Raw genomic sequence first — 22,920 nt, 5'->3', positions numbered from 1 at the left:
ACTGGGAACATGAGCAAACAATGCAAAAAAAGTCAGACCATGAATTCTTCCCCTCTCCATAGATCTGACAGGTAGACTATTCCTTGATCTTCTGATTTGATTGCTTCATTGTCTATGGTACCTGTTAGCAAGATTTAGTTTCCTTCCTTATCTCTTTTAATTAGGTCTGTTTTTGCTTTTACTTTGTCTAAGATCAAGATTGCTATATCTGCTTTTTTTTTTATACTTCAGCTGAAGTATAGTAGATTCTGCTCCAACCCCTTACCTTTACTCAGTGTGTGTCTCTCTGCTTCAAGTGTGTTTCTTATGAGCAAACTATTGTAGGATTATGGTTTTTGATCTACCCTACTATCCATTTCTGTTTTATGGGAGAGTTTATCCCATTCACATTCACAGTTATGATTGTGCCTATGTCTATTCTCCCTCCTATTTGTCATCTTTCTCATTTTACACTTTCTCTCCTCACCAGTGTTTTGTTTCTGTCTACCACCTCCACTGATCTGTTCTCCCTACTGTCAGTGGCTATGCCCATCCCCTTTACTTAATCTTCTCCCCTCCTACTTCCCTGTTGGGTAAGATACATTTCTATATTCAATTGATTGGTTATATTATTACCTTTTTAAACCAATACTGATGAGAGTAAGGTTCGAGTGATGCCCATCAACCACCCTCCTATTTTATCCACCACTGTAATAGGTCTTTTTCACTTCTTCATGTCAGATAATTTACCTCATTCTACCTCTCTCTTCCTTCTGTACCCATTATGCTCCTCTTTCTCATCCCTCAATTGTTTTATGTCATTCCCTCAAATTCATCTTATACCCATACCCTCTATCTATGTATAGTCCTTCTATCTGTACATACAGATATACATACAAATAGTGATGTAGTTTTGTTTTTTTTAAGAGTTACAACTATCATCTTCCTATGTAGGGATGCAAACAGTTTAGCTCTGTTGAATCCCTTATGTTTTCTTTTCTTTTTTTACCTGTTTATGCTTCTCTTGGGTTTTGATAGGAGAGGTCAAATTTTTGGTTTAGTTCTTGTCTTCTCCTTACAAAAGCTTGAAATTCTTCTACTTCATTGGATGACCTGTTTCTCCCTTGATGTATCATGTTTAATTTTTCCAAATAAGTGATTCTTCGTCTTTACCCTACAGAATATCATGTTCCATGACACTGATCCTTCAGTGTTGAAGTTGCCAAGTCCTGTGTGATAATGATTTTGACTCCTCAATATTTGAATTGTTTCTTTCTAGTCATTTGCAGTATTTTTTCCTTGACCTGATAGTTCTGAAATTTGGCATAAGGTTAGTTGGGGTTTTTATTTTGGGATCTCTTTCTGAGGTGATCAGTGGATTCTATCAATACCTATTTTGACCTCTGGTTCCAGGACACCTAAGCAGTTTTCCTCAATAATATTTTGAAAGATGCTGTCCGGGTCCTTCTTTTGATTATGGCTTTCAGGTAATCCAATGATTTTGATGTTGTCTCTCCTGGATAAATTCCCATGTCAGTTGATTTTCCCATGAGCTTTTTTTTTTTACATTTTCTTCTATTTTTTTCATTCTTTTGAATCTGTTTGATTGTTTTATTATGTCTCATAAAGCAATTAGTTTCCATTTGCCCAATTCTATCTTTTAAGGTGTTGTTTTCCTCAATTAATTGTTGTACTTTCTTTTCTATCTGGCCAATTATACTCTTTAAGGAGTTGTTTTCTTCAGTGGAGTTTTGTATCTCCTTTTCCATTTGGCCCATTCTACTTTTTAAGTAGTTTTCCAAGCTATTGACTCTTTTTTTTTCATAATTGTCTTTCATCATTCTTATTCTTTTCCCAATTTTTCTTCTACCTTTGTTATATGATCTTTAAACTCCTTTTGGAGCTCTTCTATGAGTTCTTTCCAGGCTTGAGATCACTTCCAATTTTTCTTTAGGGGTTTGCCGATAGGTTTTTTGACATTGTTGTCTTCTTCTGAAATTGTGTCTTGGTCTTCCCTGTCACCATAATAACTTTCTGTGATCTGATTCTTCTTTTGTTGTTTTTGCTGCCTTTTTTTGGCCTTTTTCCTTTCTTCTAAATTTGAGTTCTGCTCCCAAAGTGGAAGGGGCTCTGTCTCAGGCTTTTTGTTCCAGTGGCTGCAGGCCCTGGCTCTTTATCTAGTGCTGTGCTGATGTTGCGCTGAGCCTCATGGGGGAACCCTGATGTCTGGTGCTGTGTTGAGGATGTAGCTGGCACTGCTGGAGATTATAGGGGTCTGGCAGTTTACCTGGTGCTGAGATGGGGGCCTAGTGATGGCGGCCAGCATGTGCTGAGGCCCGGTGGGATTTTTCTGCCTTTCTCCGGGGCTACAGTGAAGCATGTTGAGGTCTGGCTACTGGAGTATACCTGTTTGCCCTGGGCTCTGTTGAAGCATGTGGAGGTCTGGGCTACTTTCTTCTCACACTGGAGGATGCCTGTTTACCCCAGGGCTATATTGAAACACATGATAGTTCTGCCAATTCCCTTGGCTATACTAAGGCACAAGGGGAGAGGGATCCTGGTATTGGTGTTTGCCTGCTTCAGCACTCTGGGGTTCAGGATATCCCACAGGTTTGCTGAGATAAGGTTTGCTGCTAGCTTGCTGGGACCCTTCCAGTCCTGGAATGTACTCCCCTTCTACCCAAGTGAGATGAACCTTTCTTGCCAATCCTCCAAGTCTCCCAGACTTAAAGACCACTCTACCCCATCATTCCATTGGCTCTAGCTGTTCTTGGATTTATTTGAGTATAGTATGTTATGATTGTTAGGTGGTGAATATGAAAGAACTACAGCAATTTACTTCTTACTCTGCCATCTTGACTTGATTCAAAATCTTAAGGAAGAAAATAACTCCTTGAAAATTAGAACTTGGCAAAAGGAAGTGAATGACATTATAAGACACCAAGAAACAACAAAATAAAATCAAAAGAATAAAAAAAGAGAATATGAAACATATCATTAGAAAAACAACTGATCTGGAAGACAGATCCAGTAGAGACAACACAAGAACTGTTGGACTACCTGAAAGTTATGATTAAAAAAAAAAGAATCTTGATGCAATATTACAAGAAATTATTAAGGAAAATTGTCCTAGAGTGCTAGAATAAGAAGGTAAAGTAGAAATAGAAAAAAAAATCCACTGTTTACCACTTGAAAGAGATACCAGGAGGAAAACTTATAGGAATATCATCCCAGGTTAAGAAGAAAATGTTATAAGCAACAAGAAAAAAAATAATTTAAATATTGCAGAGCCTTGCCAGTAATCTTGGAAATAGCTAGGAGAACAGGAGAGGAGCCATAGGACCAGGAGTAAGAAAATTGTGTATAGATCCAAACCCATGAACTTTACATCTCTTCCTGGAAAAATTCTAGGATGTATTATTAAAAAGATGGTTTATGATTTTTCCATAGAATTATACCAAACTAATCTCATTTCTGTTTGTGATAGAGTAACTAGATTCATAAACCAGAGGGATGCTGTATAGATAGTAGACTTAGATTTTATATATACATCCATCTCTCCCTCTCTCTATATATAGAGATATATAGAGATAGAAATACATATATATCTACATCTATAATACAAATATGCACATATCTATATTGAGGTATATATACATGGTCCAATATGCATGTTATTTGCATGCATGTATGTATAAATATAAATACTCATGTATTTGTATGTATGCACACATATACAACATTAACATATAGTAATAAATACAGATATCTACAAAATTCTATTTTTTTTTAGGCAATTGGGGTTAAGTGACTTGACCAGGGTCACACAGCTAGTAAGTGTCCAAGTGTTTGGTCTGAGACTGCATTTGAACTCAGGTCCTCCTGACCCTAGGGCCACTGCACCACCTAGCTGCTCCTACAAAATTCTTAAATACAAAGTATTTGTATTTGGGGGAATACTTAAAGGTTAAATAGTGAATAGATGCTTGTGCTGCATCTTAAAGGGAGATAGAGGCTATATGAGGTAGAAGTAAAGAAAGAGTGCATTTGAGGCACAAAAGATAGCCAACATAGATCTATAGAGACTGAAGATGAAGTATCTTGTATGTGAAACAGAAAGAAGGCCAGTTTGGTTGCATCACAAAAGAAGAGAGATGAAGCAATGAGGCTATAAAGTTATGTTGGGACCAGGTTGGGTAGGGCTTTAAAAGCTAAAAAGTGGAATTGATGTTTGATCCTAGAAGCAATAGGAAGCCACTAAGGTTGGCTGAGTAGAGGAGTCACACAATGAGGTCTATGCTTAAGGAAAATTACTTTGTCTATAATGTAAAGGATAGACCTGAATGTGGAGACTTGAGGCAGGGAGACCAATCAAGATGCTGCTGAAATAATCTATGCAAGATGAGAACTTCTCTTGCTGTAGTTGAGGTTGGATAATTCCAATTTTGTGAGAAGTCATTGAGACTTCCTTTAGCTATGTTCAGTGACTTGTGAGTAGGAGCAGAGGAGACAGATGATGGGAGTAATTCAGCACTCAAGTTTGCCAAGAGAAGACCAGCAATAGGATGAGAGGTCAAGGGATTAATTACATATTTGGAGCAAAGAAATACTGTCTGGATAATGGTACAGTTAGGCCAATTTAGAAGTTTTAAAACCAGTATATTCAAGAGTGATACATCAATAAAAACCTAGAAGGCAATATTTTAATGTCATGTTTTACTTATTTTTGTATGTTTTTAAAGATTTTTACATGACATTAATTTCCAAGTATATACTTCTATGTTCTTTCCCAAACCATTGAGTCATTCTTGAGCAAAGATGAAAAAAGGAAGAAAGATTTAGAACATGGGTTCTTAATCTGTTGTCCCTGAATTTTTTTTTGATAACTGTATTTCAACATAATTGATTTTCATTGTTAAACTTATATCTTTTATTTTATGCACTCAAAACATTGTTGGTAGAAAGGATCCACAAGTTTATCCAAACTACTAAAGGGATCAATGATTTAAGAAAGGGGCAAGAGGCCCTGGCTAGAGCCTAGAGTAAGGTCAGTATTTGGATTGGGGTTTGAATCCAGGACATATGTAGAATTCAATGCTCAGAAAAGGACAACTTTCAGACATTATGTTGAGAAAGATGTTTGGGGGAATGGTTGGAGAGCAGGTTGATTTGTGGGGAAGAATAATTGTGGGGAAGTATTAAAAGAGGAACAAGCTTGAGGTGGGATGTCCTTGGGATGTCAGATTTTGGGGAACCCTTCTATGTAAAAAAAAATGTTCAGCACTGATGGCAAGGGAGAAGCCTCACCCTGAGTAGGTCCAAGGAAGGGCCCTAGAACTTCCTCTCTTTTGGGACTAACCTTCCTTTAATGTGCTAATCTGGGTTATTGACAGAAATGTCTTGGAATGGCAGCTGCAGATTGGTCCAGTACTTGGAGCACCTGACAGATGAAGAGATGAAGAAATTCAAGTTGTTCCTTTCAGACTCTCTTCCCCGAGGACGCATGGAAAATGCTGGTCGGACAGACATGGCCACGTTAATGGTTGACCATCATGGACAGCAGGAAGCATGGGACATGGCTGTCAGTATCTGGGAGAAGATGGGTCTAACAGAACTGTGGAAGCGAGCTAGGACAGAAGACTCATTGATTTGTAAGTACAGTCAGAAGCTTAGGGCTACTGAAAACCTACTTTGTTCTCTTACCCATCTTCCTCATCATCTAACCATTGTTCTCCTTTTTTGGTATTTCCCCCTTTCCTCTTTCTCCTCTCTCATGTCCATTTCCTGTCACATATCCATCTTCCATATTTTCCACATTCTTCATTTCCCCCTTTTCTGTTTCCTTTCCTCTTCATCTTAATCTCCCTTTTCTCTCCTGCCTTCTTTGTCTTCTTAATACTATTTGGGTCTCTCCGCTTCTTGCCAGTTCCCTAGTCACTATCTCAATCTTTCCCCTGTGGTCTCTTCTTTTCACATTTCTCTCCTTCCCTTTCTTGTTTACTTCTTCACAAAATCATAGAATCTCAAGGCTGGAAAGCAGTTCAGAGACCCGTTAGTTTAAACCATATGTGAATGAGAATTATCTCTATGATATACCTGAGAAGAGGTGATCCATCTTTTTCTTCATAAAGAATACAAACACCCAGCAACCTCCTGATGTAGCTCATTCTATGTCTTCCTTTTGGGGATCTCTAAATGGTGAAATAACTGGTGGGCCATGTTCAAATTTTTTCCTCAACTGCAGTGAATTTTCCTCTCTAGTACAATAGAAATAGAATAATTTCTGTCCCCAGGGAATTTGGAACTTCTTGAGGTTGGTTTGGCTAGAAGCATTTTCACTTTTAAGAATTCCTATAAGAGGTCTCTGTAAGAGGATCTGAGCATAACCCCAATGTAGAAGGACAGGCATAGGGATAAATAGTGAAGCAAGCAGATAGATTCAAAGGAGGAGTGTACAGTATGGAAAAATGTGGGAAGAGAGAAGGTTCTGTCATTGTTTGGCAAAGAATATCATTACAGTGGTAATCGTGGCAGTGGGGACAAAAAATTGACTAGTCAATATTTTTTCGTCATTGACTAATAATTAATAATACTTTACATTTATACAGGATGTCCCAAAAGTCTAAGTATAACCTTAAGCTATCACAGTTTAAAGCTGCACTAGGATTTGTAAGTGTATGATTTTGTGGTTTACAAAACATTGTGCTCCTAATATCCCTCTAAGGTTAGCAGTGGCTTGCTTATCATCTCAAAACTAGTAAATGGCAAGGCTGGCACTGAAACCCAGGTTTCCTGATTTCAGGTACAGTGATTTTAGCACTATAATATACTGCCCTATTCCGAGGTGGTGTATGTCGGTGAGGCAAGGAAACATACAAAGTTGAAAAACACATGGTGCTGCTTCAGTCCACCCTCTACGAAACTGTACCTGTCACTTTCCTAGGCTTCTGAATGACTTGAGTTCAGTGTATTTATTTTTATTCCCTACCTCTTAAATTCAAATTCTTGCTAAATGATGTCAGTGGTCATCCCAGAAAGATGAAAGACCACTCATGCATAAAATGTGTTTGATGCCAAATTTATTGCAATGAAATTTTGTAATACAATTTTGGTAGCACAGCAAAACCCAGGGATGTTCTTACACCTTGGGCCTCTAGGTACTTGTGGACAGGTAAGGCACAGGGCAAATTTATCACAATTTAAAGCTCTTAGAGGCAGGAAGTGAACATTTAGGAAAAGATGAAAGTCTCTAGATCACCAACTGTCCTTCACACAATCTTGGGATGGGTGGAACTACACAGGGATGTAGTGAGGCTCAAATGAGACAATGCATATAAAGCACTTTGCAAATCTTAAAGAACCATATAAATGCCTTGATGATGGTGATGATGATGCCTCCAGTCTGGTGAAGGCTTCATTCCCTGAGTTTTCTACTGACCTCCTGCTGAGCAATAGAGTAATACCGTGGCCTTCTGGAAAATACTTAACAACCAGCTATAGCATGGTGGTGGATCTATAGGTATACATTTCTAATTGTAATCTGCATTATTAACATTTCTTAAATCTAAACCATTAACAAAATGATAATTCATGTTTTGATGCATGGCCTTTGCTACTTAATGAAGTATAAATGCTTATACTGAAGAACCAGACTGAACTACCTCCAGAATGCCCCTGGAATAGGAGAATGAAAGGGAGCAGGTATAACCCATGAGGTTGGTTGGCCCTACCCAGAGAGAGAAAAAGAGAAGGGAAAGGAAAGGCTGTCACTTCCTCTCCTCCCAGCCCACAGTCAATCAGCAGGGCAGATTCCAAAGAGTTCATTCGTAGTATGTGTTTAGATCATCTCAATAACCTTTGTATATTTCCAAATAACTCAAACAGCTCGGTATATAGTGGAAAGAGATCTGCACCTGGAGTCAAGAAAGTCAGAGTTCAAATCTAGCCTCAGATACTTCCTATCTGTGTGATCTTGGCCAAGGCACTTAACCTTTGTTCACCTCAATTTCCTAAGCTATAATATGGGGTTAATAACCGCACCTACTTCCCAGTTGTTGTTGGGAGGATAAAATGAGATAATATTTGGAAAGTACTTAGTGAACCTTAAAGAGCTATACGAATGCTAGCTATTACTGTTATTAATTCTTTACCCATATGTATATCCTGTTATGGTAGAAATGAATTAAATTGAGATGCGAAATTCCAATCACAATCAAATTGTTATTTAGGCTTTTTGCTGAATCGTTTCAGTTATATCCAACTCTTTATGATCTCGTTTGGAGTTTTCTTCGCAAAGATACTGAAGTGGTTTGTTTTTTCCTTCTCCAGCTCATTTTACAGATGAAACTGAGGCAAACAGGGTTAAGTGAATATAGAACAATTTACCCAGAAATTGTTTAGCTATAAAATAAGAATTTTCAAAAGTGGGGAAGTGTGGAGCTCATGGTTTATGAGATTGGTTGAACTGGAAAGTATGTGGATTGGTCAATAAGTTTCTTTTACATATCAAGCTTTGTCACTTCCACATTATTCAAAAAAATCTTCGCTGACTTCCTGTTACATCCAAATTATACTTCCTGGGGTATTTGAACTGAAAAATAAATAAATGTTAATAATTATATTTCAATATAATTATGTATTTTATATCTCTGTATACTTTGCGATCCTATGTATTTTATACATTAAAACATTGAAACAATAAAAACATTATTCTGAGAAGGAATCCATAGATTTCACTCGTCAGCCAAAGGACCCATGAATCAAACAAATAAACAAACAAACAAAGAAAAAGTAAAGAAGCTCTGTTCTAAAATAAAATACAATCTCCTTCTTTTGACATTTAAAGTCTTTTGAAACCTGACTCCAACCTACTTTCCAGACTTATTTCATGTTACTCCCTCTTTACCTTGCCTACATTCCAGTCTAACTTGTCTGTTTGCTGTTCCTCAAGCTCAATATTCCATCTACTTTCCTTATACCTTTACACAAGGTGTCACATAATTCCAAGATTCATTACTGGTTTACCACCAAATTTTAAAATCCCTAGTTTCCTTCGTAACAATCCTGGGAGGTTGGTACTCATCAAGTAATTCTGGTAAAAGTTAACATTTTTTGAGTCTCAGACCACTTTGGCAATCTGTTGGAGCTGATGGACCCTTTATCAGAATCCTGCTTTTTTATTAATTTATTTTGATTTATTAACAATCACTTCCATAAGCTTTTGAGTCTTAATTTTTTCTCCCCCTTCCACCCCTCCCCTCCCCCAGAAGGCAGGCAGTCTGATAGAGGTTATACATATACATTCCTCTTAAACATGTTTCCATATTAGTGATATTGTAAGGAAGAATTAGAACCAATAGGAGGAACTACCAGAAAGAGGAAACAAAACAAAACAGAAGAAAAAAAAATAGCAAATAGTATATTTCAATCTACATTCAAACTCCATAGTTCTTTCTTTGGATGTGGATAGCATTTTCCATCATGAGACTTTTAGAGATGTCTTAGATCCTTGCATTGCTGAGAAGGGCTATGTCTATCAATGTTAGTCATCACACAACATGGCTGATACTGTGTACAATGTTCTCTTGGTTCTGCTCACTTCACTAAGCATCAGTTCATACAAGTCTTTACAGGTTTTTCTGAAGTCCACCTACTCATCATTTCTTATAGCACAATAGTATTCCATTACATTCATATACCACAACTTGTTCAGCCATTCCCCAATTGATGGGCATTCCCTCAATTTCCAATTCTTTGCTACCACAAAAAGAGTTGGTATAAATATTTTTGTACATGTGGGTCATCCTTTTCCCATTTGTATGATCTCTTTGGGATATAGCCCTAAAAGGACTATTGCTGGGTAGAATCCTGTTCTTAAATGCATAAAATAAAACACACAGGAGTATAAAGGAAAGCAACTATATTGGAATATAGTCATTAATATATATTATATGTTTTATATATATATATATATATATTAATGTTCACAGACCCCAGGTTAAGAATCATGAAACAGAATAAAGGTCACCCTAGAAGTTGGAGAAATGCCCCATGTTTTCCAAAGGTAGGACCACAACTTATGCCCATGTTACCGCTGGGGTAAGGGGTTAGATAATGAATTGTATATTAAAGAAACAAGTCTAATCTCAACATGCATTATATGTTTTTTAGATACTGCAGAAACTCTCAAACAAGGTGAACAGGGACTGATGAAGAGCAATGATATGTTCCCAGAATCAGGTTTGTTGTGGGAAAAATCCTTTGGGGATGGGGTGGGGCATATAAATAAAGTGATTGGGAATTCCTTGGAGCCCTCATCTCCCTAGGCAATTCTCCTCCACTGCCTACCTATCTCACCCACTGTGCCTGAGAGACTCAACTCAACAATTCAGCAATTCCAAGACTCTTAATAGGGTCAAAAGCACACCAATATTAATGTGCCCAGAGTCATTAATAAGAAATTTTTTCACCTATGTGTATAAGGGAGAATTGGAGAGCAATGAGTCAGTGGCAGCACAGAGATCATTCTGATTCTTAATGGAGATACCAGAGGAGAGGGGATGTTGTGAACCTTGGCCCTGTGCCGGTCGCGCTGTGCACTCTCCTCCTATAAGGAGCAGGCTGCCAGAGTCATACTTACCAGTCTTCGGTGCCCACCCGGATAAACACAGAGACGAGCTGATCAGGAGGTGCAAACAATCGAGCTTTATTCAGAGGCCATCACAGCAAGGCCAAGCAGGAAAGCAAGAGCAAGAGAGCAGGAGCAAGAGAGAGCGAGCTCCGATCTCTACTGTTCCTTAAGTACCTACTTAGCCCCTCCTCCTCAGCCCGCCTACTATTGTAGGATCAGATACCGGAAGGGGATGTCTGGGGTTAGCGCTGCACCAAGGGAGAGGATGTGACTCAGGAGGCTAGGACCGGATACAGGAAGGAGGCATCTGGGGTTAGTGCATAGACAAAGGGAGAGCATGTGACACAGGAAGTCAGGCCCAGATACCGGGAGGAGGATTCTGAGGTCAGTGCTACACAAAGGGAAAGTACGTGACCCAGGAAGTCAGGAAGGAGACGTCTGGGGTTGACGTTGCACCTAGGGAGGGGACTAGACAAAGGGAACTCGTTCTCTACCATCCCACTCCCATGTGGCACAGCCCCCTGCCTCAGGAGCACGTGCTCCGGCTACTTCCTTGTATCCTGTTCCTTCCCCAGCTATCACAGCTCCACATAACACTGCCCACTGCCTCGGGAGTGTGAGCTCCAGTTACTTCTCCATATCCAGTTTCCATCCCAGTTCACCACAACTCCGCCTAGCACAGCCCCTGCCTCGGGAGCATGAGCTCCGGTTACTTCCTAATACCCAGTTCCTGCCCCAAGTTGCCACAACCTCCACTTGGCAGTAGCCAACATCAGACAATCCCTCACAGGCCTCATAGAAGTTGAAAACAGTAATAGGCCCCTGGAGGCGATAGCCCAAGGTAAACTGTGCTGAGGAATGCCAGTAGCAAAGATCTAAAGTAAGTCAGGTGGGTAGTAGAATCTCTGGAGAGAATGTCCAACTTCCCAGGGAGCAAGGATACTCCTTCAAAGGTAATACCCAAGAACTAGGTGCCATTTGTCCCACAATAGTTATGCTTTTGAATATGCCATAGTCCTAGATGGTCTGTGGGCCAACAAAAAGAATCTTGAGAATTATGTAGGGCTTGCCCTCTAGGAACATATAGTTACTCCCCAATTCCTTCCTCATTTTACTGACAGTGTGGATGGGAAAGTATAGTCTCTACCTGGGGGAATTTTTTTTTAGCTCTGAGAATCACACCTATAGGGAAAGAGGACATGCCAAAGTCAAGGAATAAATTACATAAGGAAATAAATATTTGAACTAAAAGGGTTAGATTACTAATGTTTTAAAAAATAATATTATATATGTGTGTATGGATGGAGAGACAGAGAGACAGAGAGACAGAGAGACAGAGAGATTTTATACCACCTAATGAGCTCATACAATTTGAGTCATAACAGTAACAAAAACAGAGCAATGAGCAAAGCCAGAGCCGTTTTAGAGGACAGCAAGAAGGGTGCTCTGGTTGCATAGGAGAGTACATTTAGGGTATCAGTGGCAGATTCATTTCTCGATGTGTACCTCCCCATCCCCCACTTCTATCTATTTAACTGTCTCTTGCTTTGTGTAGATGCTCGGCTTCCTATGTGATTTCTTATACACTGGGACTCAAAGGCGTTTGGTTTCCCATAGATCTAAGAGGCCCCTCAAGCAAGCACTTATTAAGGATCTGCTATATGCCAGGCACTATGCTAATGTTGGGGACACAAAAACAAAAATGATACGGGTCCTATGCTCAAGAACTTACATTTTATTAAAAGCGGCAACATGTACATATGTAATTATATATGTATATATATATTTGTATGTATATGTATGCATATATACATACACACATATATGTGTCTGCGTGCATCTATATCTGTGTATACACATTACATAAATGCTTACACACAATAAGTACCAGACAGTTGGACAGGTTAAGGAAGGAGTACGTTCCACCAGTGTTGCACAGCTAGTGCAGCAGCTCATAAACCGGAGATAGTGTCATGTGTGAAAAGAAAGGTCAGTTTTACACGGGAGGATAATAATGTATAATAAGCCTGGAAAGGTAGATTGGAACCAGATTAGGAAAGATTTTAGGAATGAAACAGAGGAGTTTATATTTTATCCTGAAGACAATAGGAAACCGCTGTATTTTATTGAGTTCAGCAATGACACTTCCAGACCTTTACTTTAGGGAGAAAATGGCTTTAGTAACTTTGTTGAAGATGAATTGGAGTGAAGAGAGGTTTAAGGCAAGGAGCCCGGTTAAGAGACAATTTTTTATAATACAGGTGAGAGGTAATAAAAGCTTAAGTCAGGATGGTAACCAAGTAGTAGAGAGAAGGGTACAGATGTGAATGATGTTACTGAGGTAGAACTTTAAAAAACTAAACAAAGCATTTTGGCTAATGATTGGATGAATGAGGTGAGAGTGAGATATTAGGGATAATTCTGAGGTTGTAAACCTGAATGACCAGAACCAGAAATTTAGGAAACAACAATTGAGTTTGCCAGCAAGGAAACCCCACTCATGTGAGGGGAAAACTCCTCAAAGAAAAAAAGGACAAGACTTAAATAGATTTCAATTTAGGCAGGAGGTGAGTTGGGCATGGGGAATCTCGATTGGACAGAGTTTGATGCTGGATGCTTGCAGAATATGAAGAGGTGATGTAATATTCCTTCATTGGAAAAGACCTGCTGCTGGAGCTAGTAACAGGAAAGGTTCTTCTTCAGGTTACTTATCTTGTGACCCCACCCTAATAGATAGGACTATTTCAGATACTAGCTGTTTCAGCAGAAAGGTTGAAGACAGGGGAGGGGAGCAGACTGCAATACAAAAGGGGTCTGTGGTAAGATGGAAATAGAGAAAAATTGAGTTGCTTTGGTTTTCTCACATGCCCATACACTCAAAAAAATAAAAATAAGAAGGTTTATCTGAAAAGCAGGTTTTGAGTAAAAGATGATGAGTTCTGTTATAGATATGTTAAATTTAAGTTTTCTATAGAATATTCTATTTGAAATGTTTAATAGACAGCTTGAGATACAGGAGTAGATTAGAGCTAGATATGCATACATACACATGCATGAATTAACAAATGTGTGGCTATATTGATATAGACATAGGCCGATCAGGATGTCATCAACACAGAACTTATAAAACCATAAAAACTGATGGGGTCACCTAAGTGAGAGAATGGGGAGAGAAAAGAGGGCAGAGGACAAAGCTTTGGAGATACATTCCTAGTTAAGGGGCATGACATGGATTGAAATTCAGTAAAGAGGGGGAACCAAGAGAGATCAGTGTCATGAAAATCTAGAGAGGAGAGAGTATCTGGAGAGAAGGTGGTATCCAGAGAAGGTGGTGAACAGTGTCACATGCTTCATTGAGGCTGAAAGGATATGAATTTTTAAAAAAAATTAATTTTATAATTTAATAATTAACAGATTTAATTTAATAATTAACAGATCATTGATAAGTTTCAAAAAGGTGATTTCACTTGAGTGATGAGGTCAGAAGCTAGATTGTAAAGGTTTGAGAAATGGATGAGAAGAGATTTGGAAACAGATGGAGACATCTATTTCTATCAGTTGTCTGAAAGGGAGGAGACAGCTTCAGAGAACTGTAGGGTTCTAATGTGAGGTAGTTTTGTTTGTTTTGTTTTTAGGATGGGGAGACTTGGATGTGTTTGTGACACTTTGGAAGAACTCAATAGATAGACATTGAAGATTAGAGGGATGTGTGATAATTATGGGAGCAAGCTGCACTTGTTAACATATATGTGTATTCTTCATAATCATGAATTAGTCCAGGTGTACCCGGTGCAACCCATTATAACACCAGACCTGTCTTAGTGTCACCATGAAAAAGGGTCATTGCTTTTGCAAAAGTTTCAAGAGTCCATTAAAAAAAAAGAATATGTGATGAGAAAATGACCATTTGTAATATGCAAATAAGTAGATGAAACAGTACGAGCAAAGAGAAAGAAAAACTTGACTTAACAAAATAAGAAACAAAGTAAAAGATATTGATGTGGATACCAGAGCTTATTTTTTTTTTTAAATTTAAGCAAGCTTTATTGATGCCTTTTGATTTTAGGCCAATCATTTTTAGAAACACCATCCCCATCCTCACTCCTCAGATAGAGCCCTCCCTTGTAACAAAGAAAGAAATAAGATAAAATACCATGTAGAGTGACTGTGTACAACAATGTCCAAAATATTTTGATGTGGTAGTACTCCACTTCTCATGAGAAGGCAGGTAGGTTTTCATATCTGTTCTTTGGAGTCTTCATTGGTTTTTTTAATTACTCAGACTTCCTTTTAGTGAACTTTTCATTTATACTGTTGTAGTCATTGTGTATTAGAAAACCAGAAAATTTAAAAATAATAAATCCAAGTCTCAGAGGCTTTTCAAAATGCAATGGAAATTTTTATTTTATTCTTTAAAGTTCATATCTATGATGCCTGTTAACTCATTTGAATACCACATTTTCAATCTCTCCATTTTTTCCCCTGGAATACCACAGTTTTTGATTAATTTTGATTCCTTTCATTGATTTAGGTAATAGACAAAAGTACAGAAGGCGAATGAGAGAGAAGTTCCAGTTGCTGAGGGATAGGAACTCTCGTCCTGGAGAACATGCAAACTTACACCACAGATTCACACGGCTGCTTCTTCTCCAGGACCATCGTCACAAGGAACAGAAAGAGCATGAGCTCCTGGCCAGCGGATGGCAACATGCTGAGATAATGAAGCAGAGAGGGCAGTTTTTAATGGTGACAGCTTTATTCGACCCTGATGAGAAGACAGGAGTTCATCCACGGACAGTTGTTCTTCAGGGGGCTGCTGGGATTGGGAAAACAACCCTGGCCAGAAAGGTGATGCTGGACTGGGCAGAGGGAAATCTCTTCCAGGACAGGTTCCACTATGTTTTCTATATTAGTTGCAGAGAAATGAATCAGTTGGTGAAAAGAGAAATAAGTTTAGCAGATTTGATTGCTAATGATTGGCCTGGCTTAGAAGTTCCCATAACTGAGATCATGTCCCGCCCAGAGCAATTACTATTCATTGTTGATGGTTTGGATGAACTGAAATTTCCCTGTGATGAGCACAGGTATGATCTCTGTAGAGACTGGAGACGGCAGTGGCCAGTGCACATCCTCCTGAGTAGTTTACTGAGGAAAGTCATGCTTCCCGAAGCCTCCTTATTAATCACTGCAAGATTCACTGCGCTGGGGAAATTTAGTTCCCTATTAGAGACTCCACGCCATGTAGAGATCCTGGGATTCTCTGAGGAGGAGAGGAAGGAATATTTCTGTAGATTTTTCAGAGATGAAGATTTAGCCCAGAGGGCTTTTAGTTTGATAGAAGATAATGAAATCCTGTTCACTATGTGCTTTGTCCCCTTAGTGAGCTGGATTGTCTGTACTTGTCTGAAACAACAGATGGAGAGAGGACAAGATCTGTCACAAGTTTCCCAAACTGCCACTGCCCTGTACATATGCTATCTTTCCAACTTATTCACCCCTGGTGAAAGAATATGTTCGAATCAGACCTTGAGAGGTCTGTGCCAGTTGGCAGCTGAGGGAATCTGGGGAAGGAAAATCCTATTTGATGAAGAGGATCTCAGGAGGCATGGACTACAGGTAACTGACGTCTCTGCCTTCCTAGACATGTACATTTTTCAGAAAGACAGTGGCTGTGAAAACTACTACAGCTTCATTCACTTGAGTTTCCAAGAATTTTTTGCTGCTGTGTTCTACGCACTGTGGGGTGAGAAGGTGGGAAGCAAGAGTCCTGTTGCTGCCCACGCAGGGGTCAAAGGTGTTTTAGAAGAGTGCCAGGAGACTGACTCCAGTTTTGTGACACTAACTGTGCATTTCTTGTTTGGCTTCTTGAGAGCAGAGACAGCAAGGAAGCTCGAGGAAATATTCAGTTGCCAGATGTCACAGGAAATAAAATTAGAGTTACTGCAGTGGGTACATTCAGAAATTGAACGGTGCCAAAAGTCTTCCCTTCCTGGGCAAGTGCTAGAATTAATGGCCTTTTTATATGAGGCACAGGATGAAGAGTTTTTAACAATGGCAATGCATCACTTCCAGGAGATTACTTTAAATATCCGTACCAAGATACAATTCTTAATTTTAGCTTTTTGCCTTAAGCATGGCCATGAGGTATGCAGAATTCACCTGGATATAAAGTAAGTAACAAAATTTCTTTTCACTCTTGCTCTCACTCTCTTACTCTTGCCTCTGTAGAACTGAAAGTTGGTTAAAGAGACAACAAGCTAGGTGATAAGTACATCCATATTGTTTTATTCCCTTAAGTTAGTGCATGTACGTGGAATCAGAACTTCAACTCTGACTGACTCAAGCAATTTTTGGAGGACATTTAAACCCTGACTCAGGATGTCTGTGTTACTATGTTACTAAAAACAAAACAAAACAAAAGCAAAAAAAAAAGTTTCCATTTTTTTTTTTTAACATATAGCACGGGAAAGGAAGTTTCTTAGTTGAATAGGTTGTAAATACAATAAAATAGGAGAATGTCAAATGTCAATTGAAATTATAGATCCAGGATATCTGTGTTTCCCCTACATATGTCCATAGGATACAGAGATAAGAAAAGTCCTACCATTCAAGACAGCGTCTGGTCCCAGGCATCCTGTCCTTAGTGATCACAGACAGGAAGAATGCTGGTCAGTTCCATCCTGTGTAGTTGCTGACACAGGAAAGGGCATTTTTAGTTCACTCAGAAAAGATTAATTCAGGTTTTTGGCCCTTATTGGGGCTCAATTGATCTTAAATGATTATCATTTCCTCCTTTTTGTCAAAGGTAAGCTGAAGGCTTCACCTGTAGACCAAAGAAAGGTGTGGGAAAAACCTTCTTTTTCTTCAGGGGGTGGGAAGAAATGTGCACTTGGAACAGGTGTCTTCAGATGATCCTGGAGTCCACATCCAGAAGTTGGCAGCTATGGGAATAGTCACATAGACCTGATAGGGGCTCTTAGAAGATGTATGAGATGATAATTGAGAGAAAATAGCATAACATAAGTCCTTAGTTAAAGGCACATAAAGATGGTTTAGTTCCCCAGCCACACAGGGTTAGGTTCAAACAATACAACAAAGTTTTCTCATAGTTCACAAAATCGCATAATTACATCCAGTCAGGTACAGATTAAACTAGTCAGAGAACTCACAATAGACTAGTTTTGAGAAGAGAGATTTACATGTAACCAAGATAACCAAGAAACCTTAAACATGAACCATAAAAATCAGTATAATCATTATTACCAATGTTAACTAACATTAAGTTCCTTGCTCATGTACAATAGGTTTAATTCATAGGCAGTTCAAAAATGGAGTTCTGTTTCTCTGGTTTAGATCTAGAAGTTCCCAGATAATTCTGGTTTGGTATAAATTAGTATAGTCACTTAAATTTGGTTCTCTATTTTTGAAACTACAGTTTATATATCATCTGCTGCTTCTGTTCTTACTTACATCCTGTACCTGGTATAAGAATCTTTTAAAATGTGAGGATCCAACCATAAAATGAGCTCTCCTGCCTTTTAAAATTATAAGACAGGTACTTTAATAAAGGAGATATAATTTCACTTACTTTTACCACTAACCTATATAATTTTTGGTGTAAAAAATCTAAATTTGAGATCTTATTACCTATAAATGCTTAAAGCTTGGATTTTTATGATAGATACATTTTGGAAGCCAATCATAAACATCTGTATAAATTCTTAGAGGAATCAGTTTAATCCTGTTGATTTTCTCAAAATTTGCTATCCTATTTAATTAGATATCTATCACATTATATCTTTGTCTTATTACTTTGTCTAAACATTTCCTCCTTAGGAGGATGTTATCCCTATATTATTATTATTTGGCCATGAATGTAAGTTAAAATTGTAAGCTATTCATACTTGCATCCTATTATGGTAACTCAGAGATATTCCAGTATCCATCTATTATTTAATAAATTTGGTACTGTATTTACAGAGCTTCTTGATTATAGAAATTTGCTATAAAAGAAAATGAGGGACAATGTCATAAACCGTATCAGAAGGAAAGAACTTCCTTAGCTCTGTTTGATTCCAGGCATGAGTCATATTTGATAGCCAATCATGTAGTCACTGGATGTTAAAGGCAGGGCTCAGGATTAACCAGGTGGGGAATTTTTCCTTTTCAGAAAGGAAATAGCACAATTGGGAAATAGAGTCAGGAAGATCCTACCTAAACTGTGTCCTAAGTCATCCTCACAACTCTTCCCAGGTACAGACATCCACCTTTATCAGTTCTCAGCCTGTAGCACATGCTATTCTACTATTGGGTTCGTGACAATTCAGACAATTATCCCAGTAATCAAAGCTCACAACAACAGTAAGTTGCTGTCCCATAAAGTCACATATCCTGGATAATAAGAATTTAATCTCACATTGGTAACAGTTAAGAGATTGATCACAGAAAAATACTACAGCTGTTATAATTTCTTTAAACAATGGGAACATCTTAAGGTGAGTCTTCAGAAGTTTGTATAAATTTCTGCACATGTTCTAATTCCAGATTAAAAATAATATTAGATTTTCCATTTAGTTAACACAAAAGAGCTCATAAGTTACTATTCTTCACTAACATAACTATACTGGAACCCTATTCCTTAAATAAAACCAAGAGGTTACTAACTTTAACCTCACAAGTTGATGGATTTATATCCTCGTTCACAAGCTTGTTTATTCTTCTCTAATTATTCTCACTCTGGAAGAATAAGACCCTTCAGAATTTGAACCTTATACATACCAGTTCAAACACTAATTTAACTCTTGCTTAGGCCATGGAATGACTACAGATTCAGATCAAAACAGCAAGATCTCTTCTGCTTTACAGCTCATTACAATAATTTAGCAATAAATTACCTTGCAAATGAAAATTTAGTAGACCTTCAAAAAAATCGAACAAGACATTTCTTCTAAAAGTATTTCCCTTCTTTAAAAACAGTTTAAAATTTATCCTGATGTTAAGAAAAATAATCAACTAAACTTATCTCTCTTTTCTACTTTTAAGCAAAAATAAACCTTTAAAATTGGAATTCATTAAAATTAAGTTGATGTAAGCTGTCCTTAAGTAACATAAATAAATTCCTAAAGCACTATAACAAACTAAATTCCTAGTTATTACAGAATTCCTAGATATCACAAAGTTCCTTAGTCAAAAAGGTGTTTGTAGTGGAGAAAAAATTCAGTTTTTATAATGCATGAAGAACATACACAGTTAAATTAGCCTTATCACAAAAACAAATATTATCAAGCCTTTAAATATTTACTCAGTATTTTTTTCCTTTTGTCTTTAAATATATCACTGGAAATTAGGAAAAACTATTACATTCTGGAATCTCATGTAGATAGTGAATGTGGTAGGCCATAAATCTCCAAATTATCATATCCCCAGGATTCTCATTTACTCAAGAATTCCACAACACAGGAAACTTTTACACAGACTTAATAAGAATTTTAGATGAAACTTCCTCTTCAAGGTAAATAAAACTTGGAAGTTTATTCTAACCCATTCATTCTCCCGTTTTTTTTTTTTTGGAGGGGTAACAATTCTTGATCTAACATCTCTAGATTATAAGAGAAATTGCTTTTTCAACAACATAACTGTTACAATTTGTTTACCAGATTACACCATATAAAAAATTCAGAAATATAGCCATACCATAAGTGATTATCAGGTATTTAAAACTTGAAACAGAGCCAATTAATTACCTGCTTATAACCAAATATATCTCACTAAATGTTAACAGTTTTCAAATTATCAAATTTAATCACATCCTTTTAAAAGACCAATCCATATGCACCATTTCTACCTCACAATGGTCTCTCAAATTTTAGAATCTAAGAGAGTTTTAGAAATACAATACAATTTAGAAACATTGTAATAACATAAACAATTAACTTCAGATGACATCCATTGCATTTCCAGATTATCATATAAAGAAATTATTGATCTTATTACTCATGGTATTTAAAAATCACTTCAAAGTTATCAGGTATGGAACAATTACATTAAATTAGGGAGATAATAATAATGTTGTCTAACATATACCATTGTGTTAAGCACTTTACAATCATTATATCATTGTGATCCCATAACAACAACCATTATTATTTTTCCCTTTACAAATCAGGAAACTGGGCAAACAGAGATAAAATAACTTGCCATAAATTACAAAACTGAAACAGAGAAGTATGAGGCTTACCAAGAGCAGAAGTTGGCTTCTCACCTCATAATCCTATTGCCAGGCCTTCCAGGGGTTTGGGTGGCTGATACTAGGGCTTTCCCAGCGGTGATAATTTTTGGTGGCAGGGCTTAGGGAATGTCATCATAGTTCTGACCTGTCTACTTCTCCCCTCCCCATAGTTGCAGAATTTTGCTGTTTGCAGCCGCTGGGGCAGGGTGGGCAGAATGTATTGAACCTGGATGATACTCCCAGGCTTGCATAAGTGGGTAGGCTGTAAGGTGCCCAGGGGTACAGGGCTGATAACAGAGTATCATTGCTAGTTCTGTGATAGCTGCCCCTCCCCTCCTTTTACCAGATGGGGAAGGCTGATTTAAGTTTTCCCCAAGATTTTTTACCACTTTCTTTTCTTTTACAATCCCCATACTGAAATATTTATCTCTGAAGAAGGAGTGGGGAATGTGAGGAATCAGGATTGGGAGGAGGTGTTTTAGCAAAGGGTGAGCTCTGGGAATTACCCCCAGTCTCAGAAGTTTTCTCCAACAATCTCAACATGATCAATTTCCCAATTTCTTAATGATTAATCTCAAAACCTCTAGAATCTGCTAAGATGTCTTTAGCTGTATCTAACTTTTCACTGTAAGTCTAGGCTGGCCAGGCCTGGACCCATAAGGATAGGAGTTTTACAGGTTTGTTGTTTTCCTAGCTGCAGCCCTTAGAAGTCTCTGGCTGCCTGCACTTTAAATCTTACAAGGTACAGATACTGAGACACACACCGACAGACAAACTGACAGGACAAATACAATACAAATATAGTGACATAGTGCGCACTTAATGACAGAGAGAGGGAATTAGAGGCTTGTTAGAAAACCCCTGACAGGAATTGGCTATTATTATTATTCTGAAGGATAGGGAGTGGGGAGGATCCAAGACCTGAAAGAGTAACCAGATCTTGTAAGCCTTCCTCAGAGTGGCCCTGAGGTTGCATATTTAAAGGGGCAAGTTCCAATGAAGTTAAATTTAGGGATCTGAGCCTCCGTCAGGACCATAGCCGTTAAAGGAAAAGGGGAGGAGGAAGGGGATTAATTGGAGCCTGGGAAAGAGTACTGAAGCGGCTTTGTGAGCCTTAAGGAAAGAGGCTTCTGCCTTTCCTTCTCCCTCAGCCATCTCAGCAACCCAATGATGAAAACATTCCCACTTCTGGCTAGATGTTTTGTTGGCTTTTAAACTTGATTTGGTTTGAAGATAAAGTAACTTTGACCAGTCGAAAGAATCTCATATTGTGGCCAACATAATTTGGGGTTATCTTTAGTTAACTGACATCAGCGGTAGCAGTACTTGTGATCACCAATTGGCAATGGCTTGACATATAAGAGGAGGCCATCTTGTTAGCTGAATTTCTAGTTTTAGTTTCTGATTGACCCACAGCCAATTTCTCTAGATCAATCTTTACCAGAGGGGACCTAAATGATACAGTAGCCAGAGTTTCTGAACTTCAACTTGATCCCCAGCCCCAGAGCTAACTTAAAGGGAATTTTCTTTCGGACTTCAACCAAACTAGTGGGAGGTCCATGAAAGCTGGGAATAGGAGAAACTTACCAGACTCCATCAAGGTTAGGACTACAGGAAAAAACAGATCCTGAGGTGCCTGAGCCACTAGCATTGCTGGGGTAGGGTGTTTTCTCTTACTTCTTCAGTTCCAATCTGATGTCACCGCACCATTACAGTGAACCTGAAAGTTGGTTAAAGAAACAGCAAGCTAGGTGATAAGTAAATTCATACTGTTTTATTCCCTTAAGTTAGTGGAGTTAAGTTAAATACATGGAATCAGAGCTTCGACTCTGACTGACTCAAGCAATTTTTGGAGGATATTTAAACCCTGACTCAGGATGTCTGTGTTACTAAAAAAAATACAGCCTCCATATGTTTTTTTTTTTAACAATAGCATGGGAAAGGAAGTATCTTAGTTGAATAGGTTGTAAATACAATAAAATAGGAGAATGTCAAATGTCAGTTGAGATCCAGTATATCCAGGATATCTGTATTTCCCCTACATAACATATGTCCATAGGATACAAAGATAAGAAAAGCCCCA

The 22,920-nt window shown here is 38.1% G+C and overlaps 1 protein-coding gene across 1 annotated transcript in view; it reads left to right on the top strand.

The window, feature by feature from the left end:
* The first annotated feature begins 5,374 nt into the window (after positions 1 to 5,374).
* Positions 5,375 to 22,920, top strand: part of LOC114046057 (NACHT, LRR and PYD domains-containing protein 3-like) — a 59,334-nt gene continuing 41,788 nt past the window's right edge. The window contains exons 1-4 of the mRNA XM_027866278.1: positions 5,375 to 5,634; positions 6,025 to 6,034; positions 13,358 to 13,380; positions 15,148 to 16,779. Of these exons, the coding sequence (XP_027722079.1) occupies positions 5,375 to 5,634; positions 6,025 to 6,034; positions 13,358 to 13,380; positions 15,148 to 16,779 (1,925 nt within the window). The remainder of the gene's footprint in view (positions 5,635 to 6,024; positions 6,035 to 13,357; positions 13,381 to 15,147; positions 16,780 to 22,920) is intronic.

Source organism: Vombatus ursinus, unplaced genomic scaffold (genome assembly GCF_900497805.2).
Source record: "Vombatus ursinus unplaced genomic scaffold, bare-nosed wombat genome assembly UNPS02014780.1, whole genome shotgun sequence".
Classification (NCBI taxonomy): Eukaryota; Metazoa; Chordata; class Mammalia; order Diprotodontia; family Vombatidae; genus Vombatus; species Vombatus ursinus.
This window is presented reverse-complemented; position numbering and strand designations above follow the sequence as displayed.